At 60.8% G+C, this 939-nt stretch overlaps 1 protein-coding gene across 1 annotated transcript in view; it reads left to right on the top strand.

The window, feature by feature from the left end:
• Window positions 1–878: 878 nt before the first annotated feature.
• necab2 (N-terminal EF-hand calcium binding protein 2) overlaps window positions 879–939 on the top strand; it is a gene marked incomplete at both ends in the record, with an annotated part of 19,188 nt that continues 19,127 nt past the window's right edge. The window contains one exon of the mRNA XM_083665631.1: window positions 879–939. This exon is cut by the window's right edge and continues 245 nt beyond it. Within this exon, the coding sequence (XP_083521757.1) occupies window positions 879–939 (61 nt within the window).

The following is a 939-nucleotide window of genomic DNA, read 5'->3' as shown; positions in this document are numbered from 1 at the left end:
GGGGGCAGGTCTAATTAATAGAGATGAGATAATCACATACACACACACACACACACACACACACACACACACACACACACACACACACACTAATGACTGGGGTGTTCCTGGGTGACCCTTTAGCTCAGCTGGTTAACACAGTGCTGTGATGTCACACAGAGATCTGACAGTTCAGGAGAAGAGAGATGAAAGGAGAGAGATACCAAACACTGATGATGGAGGGAGGGAGGGGTGGAGAGGTGGAGGGATGGAGGGAGGGAGGGGTGGAGAGGAGGAGGGATGGAGGGAGGGAGGGGTGGAGAGGAGGAGGGATGGAGGGAGGGAGGGGTGGAGAGGAGGAGGGATGGAGGGAGGGAGGGGTGGAGGGATGGAGGGAGGGAGGGGTGGAGAGGAGGAGGGATGGAGGGAGGGAGGGGTGGAGAGGAGGAGGGGTGGAGGGATGGAGAGGAGGAGGGATGGAGGGATGGAGAGGTGGAGGGATGGAGGGGTGGAGGGGTAGAGAGGTGGAGGGATGGAGGGAGGGAGGGATGGAGGGGTGGAAGGATGGAGGTGAGGAGGAGGGATGGAGGGGTGGAGGGAGGGAGGGATGGAGGGGTGGAAGGATGGAGGAGAGGAGGAGGGGTGGAGGGATGGAGGGGTGGAGAGGAGGAGACCAAAAGATTTCATTCCACCGTCTACGGCTTGATTGTGTGTTTTTGATGCCTAAAGCATCGGTTCACACCGCAACCCTTCAACAACTCAGTTTAAGTGACGTAGGGAAGCGGAGGGGCGTCTCCTCCGCTGGGGGGGGGGGGGGGTCGTGGTGACGTCAGGGGGAGGGGTCTAGGGGGGGGGGGTTGCCCCCAAAGCGCGCGGCATGAGCGGTCCGCGGCAAAAGGATGTGCGAGCAGGCGGCGCGGTACTGCAGGGACGGGGTCCACAAGCTGCTGCAGAAGGAAC

The sequence above is a fragment of the Argentina silus genome, assembly GCF_951799395.1.
Source record: "Argentina silus genome assembly, chromosome: 3".
Classification (NCBI taxonomy): Eukaryota; Metazoa; Chordata; class Actinopteri; order Argentiniformes; family Argentinidae; genus Argentina; species Argentina silus.
The sequence above is the reverse complement of the archived record's forward strand: the minus strand, read 5'-3'. Positions and strand labels throughout refer to the sequence as shown.